The 4,179-nt window shown below is 38.5% G+C and overlaps 1 protein-coding gene across 1 annotated transcript; it reads left to right on the forward strand.

Moving 5' to 3' along the window:
* On the forward strand, positions 1–4,179 carry atpv0e2 (ATPase H+ transporting V0 subunit e2). Its single transcript, XM_054604126.1, has 3 exons — positions 1–104; positions 1,421–1,468; positions 4,086–4,179. The coding sequence occupies exons 1-3, from the start codon at positions 1–3 to the stop codon at positions 4,177–4,179; spliced, it is 246 nt and encodes an 81-aa protein (XP_054460101.1).

Raw genomic sequence — 4,179 nt, forward strand, 5'->3', positions numbered from 1 at the left:
ATGGTTTCTCACTCCCTGGCCCTGCCGATGATCTGCTTCACCACGCTATGGGGGCTGGTGGGGGTCGTGGCTCCGTTTTTGGTGCCCAAAGGACCAAACCGGGGGTATGTGGTCTGTGGGTCCCGTTAATAGGCTGCAGTTAATTATTGCATGTTCCCTTTTTCATTTCACACAATGCATTTCATATATTAGGCTTCAAAATGTTTTTATTATTTATAAAAATTAAAAAAAAGAAAGAAATAGTTGATTTCAGGCTGCAGAGCAATCTTTATAAATAAGCGCTCATGTGATGGAGGCCCTGAGCGTCATCCTGCATCCTCTCCATCCATCCTCCCATCCATCCATCCCTCCATCCATCCCTCCATCCATCCATTCAGACACGGCACTAAGGTTAAAGGGTCAATCCTGTAGCAGAAAAGCATGAAAAGATGATAAGGGTAATAAGATTTTTATGTTGAAAAAATAGTCCGAATCAGACACGCGGATGAATAACTGTGATGCTGGATCCATTATGCTGGTTTACAGGCTGTGAGGTGAAGCTACAAAATAAAAGTGGATTCTATTTGTTAATTAATAAAGTAGATCAATGAGGACATAAAGGTGCATGTCTTCTTCTGGTGTGTATAGACACTTAACTCAAAGTGACATATTATAGTGGGAGATATTGTATATTTTACATTGATCTCGACTGTAAATGTAAACAGAAGATTGCATGTGTATTTCTGCAATTTACTATTAAGCAGTTATGTTGATGACATTTACAGTTAACCTGCTTGCATCTCATTTGGGTTTTTTTTTGCACCTTCTTAATATTCTTTATTATTTAAATGTTGTTTTATTTGCAACTGCTGCACAGCAATATAACTCAGGATAAATAAAGTTCTATCTTGTCTTTTCTTATGCGTAGTGTTATATCGTGATATTGGTCATTCATAAAACTGTTTATATATAAAATAATCAGACAGAGTAATTAGTTTTGGGCTAATGCAGCCAAGAAATTACTTGAAAGATCAACAATTAAAGCAATATTTCTGTCCTGCTCACTGAACATTTTAACAGACTGATACAACCAGAGACATTAAAGAGATTCAGACCTCAGTTCAGTATAAACAGCACAGCAAAATCACAGAAAATTGATACGTCTATGTATCATATCGCCCAACACTGGTATGAGCTTATAGAATGTGGTGCTTTGCTACTTTAAATTAGGTTTTCAACATGTAGTTTAAACTATTAATGCTGTATTTATTTATTTAAGTATTCAAAATGAAAAAGGTCAAAGTAACTCTGTACATCCCTCTGACCTCGGTGCTTTGTAAATGTTTGGAAGTAACATCGATATGATGAACATGAATATGAAACCACGTATTTAGCAGACAGAGCTGCATTAATTAAACCCCCTCTCTGTTTTCTCTGACAGTGTGATTGTCACCAGTCTCATCCTCACAGCGGTCTGCTGCTACTTATTGTAAGTACAAACTCTTCTTCTTCTTCTTCTTTGGTGTGAAGTTGCATGTTCATTTGTGTCTCTGCTTTGTTGACCTGCTGCTTTGATTATGAGACTTTAAAATATTGCTAATTTAAAGAGTTTCTTCTACGAATGAGCAGTGAGTGGAGTTTTACATCAGAAGCAGTTTGTTGTTTTAGTTTCCAGTGATTTTCTAATAAAACGGTTTCTGTTGAGGCTGTGAGTGGACAGCATGAACCGTATAAAATAATTGTTTTTTGGCTGCTGCCATCTTGGTTTTTGGCCGACGCCATCTTGGTTTTTGGCTGTTGCCATCCCGCTTTTTTGGCAAGGCTATAGAAGAAGGCTGAGCTATGGGGGTGTGGCACATGTGCACCTTAACTGGAGCTGCAATGGTGCTTATTGGGTGCGCTTGGCGTGACAGAAGTTTGTGGATGTGCTCGAAAGGATGCGGGCTGATATATAATAGAACATTCTTAAAAAAGAAAGCGTTTTGTTATGGTTGTTTAAAGACCATGTTTCAATAGTTGCATAATTGTATTTCTCACCCATAAAATAGGGCACCATGACACCCTTTCAGCAGATGAAACGAGTGCAACAAATCAAAACTCATGATCCATGATCCTGTCCAGACCAGATTTTACTGAGCATGTTGTTGTGCCCCTATGATATGACCTAATATGAACCCACTTTTAACCCTACCTAGTTTTTGGCCGACGCCATCTTGTTGTTTTTTTTGCAACCAGAAGTGACACGAGAGGGTGGAGCTAAGTACAACCAAAAGCTGAATAAAATATTCGTAGGCAACCAAAATGTTACGATTAACTGTCATGAAGTGAAAACACACTGTGAAAGGGTTAAAGTTATAAGAGTTAAACAGAAACTCATTGAAGAAGACTTGAAACTAGAGATTGAGATCATAAACTCATGTTTACAATGTTTACTGAGGGAATAAATCAAGAGAGAAGTAGAGTCATTTTCTCATAGACTTCTATACAATTTTTTGCAACAAGAGGAGTCCCCGCCCTGCTGGCTATTTGAGAGAATGCAGGTTTGAGGTACTTCCAAATTGTTGTCACACCCTCTGCTTCAGTTTAGTCATTAGTTATTATTATTCAGTGGCTTACTGAGAACACGACAGCCTTACAAACTCAAGGCCAGACTAAAAGCAGAATGAGTATAAGAATTAAAACCCAGCAGCTTTACTGAAACAGAGAAAGTGAACGATCTGGACATGAGGTGCAACATCGTGGTTAGATTTATGGAGCACCAGAGGATGCATTTTTACATTTACATACATTTTTGGTGATTTTGTGGTCAAAAGACAACTAAGCACTGAACCTTTACCCCCGAAACCAACAAGCTCATAGACGCCTGACACAAAAACCTGGTCACACAACACAGAAATCTATTGCAGGTATATTTTTATAGCTTGAGTTGGATAAATTATCCTAAAAATAATGAAGTTTATGCAGATAAGAGTGCTCAGAGAAATGTGATGAGCATGCAGGATTATCATCAAACCACTAGATGGAGTCCCGCTCCTTCAGGTGGTGTTTATCTCTTCACTATCAGGCAATGGTAGACTCACAAACTATAAAAAGTCTGCACGGTTTTAGCTTCAATTTGAAAGTAATGCAGCTAGATGAGGGGGAGGAGCTTGAATGGAATAAGAGGGATAAATGAGGAATATATAGTGTTGATAAACTGATTTATTGTGCAGAATATATCTAATTTAAGGGACTACTGAAAACTGGAGAACTCTGATTAGAGGAGAAATGGACAATATGGATCATTTATGTAAGTTGCATTATTTACTGAACAAGTTGGTGTTTACAAAAAAGTGAAAACTTCGATATTTATAGCAGACTTCTTATACATATTCTTTAAACTGACCTTGCACACAAAGGAACTTTAGGCAAGAAGGTTTTCAGCATTTTTCAAGAAACAAAAAAAGCTTCAAACTACACAAGTTGGTATTTAGAGACGAGGGATCAGGAGGTGCAAAAAGACTCACTTCCATGTTTTAAAATGGCTTACAAGTCGTGTAAATAGAGAAGCTTACACTCATATTTGAATGTTTGCTAATTCAAATACATAAAAAGGGTTGTAATGGAATCGTATACACCACAAATATTGTAGAGAATGTGGATGTATGCACTGGAAACAGCTTTAAAACGGAGGCCACTGGGACTACAGGCAGGGAAAAAAAGGCTGCCTGGTCTAAACATCTACGCGACGTCTCTCGTGGTGATAGTTTGAACTCATTAGTAACTTTGCAAAGGCAGTGGACGATCGTGTATTATTAACAGGGTGATCAAAATTAATTAAGACCTCTTCACAACCTCGTTGAGAGTTGGTTTAAACTCTGGTGACTCTTTGGACTGGTTGCTAAGCTGCTTCCTGTGGTGGAGCTCCTGTTATCTTTACGGTCACGGTGGTTATTACAGTAATATGATCTATTGGTGTATCGCCCCGAAAAGTGCAGCAGCAAGACCCAAGACTGTAAGAAAGAAAAGCAGAAGTTTCCTATAAAGAGATGAATTATACGTCGTGCCTGTGAAACATGAGAGGTCACTGTGTTTATAACCTCTCTGTTCTCTCTGTCTCTCTTCAGTTGGTTGGTAGCCATTTTGGCCCAGGCCAACCCTCTGTTTGGCCCCCAGCTGAAGAATGAAACTATATGGTATCTGCGTTACTTCTGGGAGTAA

This window comes from Anoplopoma fimbria, chromosome 9 (genome assembly GCF_027596085.1).
Source record: "Anoplopoma fimbria isolate UVic2021 breed Golden Eagle Sablefish chromosome 9, Afim_UVic_2022, whole genome shotgun sequence".
In the NCBI taxonomy this organism is placed as follows: Eukaryota; Metazoa; Chordata; class Actinopteri; order Perciformes; family Anoplopomatidae; genus Anoplopoma; species Anoplopoma fimbria.

Coding starts and splice junctions, on each gene's coding strand:
- atpv0e2 (XM_054604126.1), top strand. CDS start 1: ATGGTTTCTCACTCCCTGGCCCTGCCGATGATCTGCTTCACCACGCTA. Junction 105..1,420: donor CCCAAAGGACCAAACCGGGG/GTATGTGGTCTG, acceptor TTTCTCTGACAG/TGTGATTGTCACCAGTCTCA. Junction 1,469..4,085: donor GCGGTCTGCTGCTACTTATT/GTAAGTACAAAC, acceptor GTCTCTCTTCAG/TTGGTTGGTAGCCATTTTGG.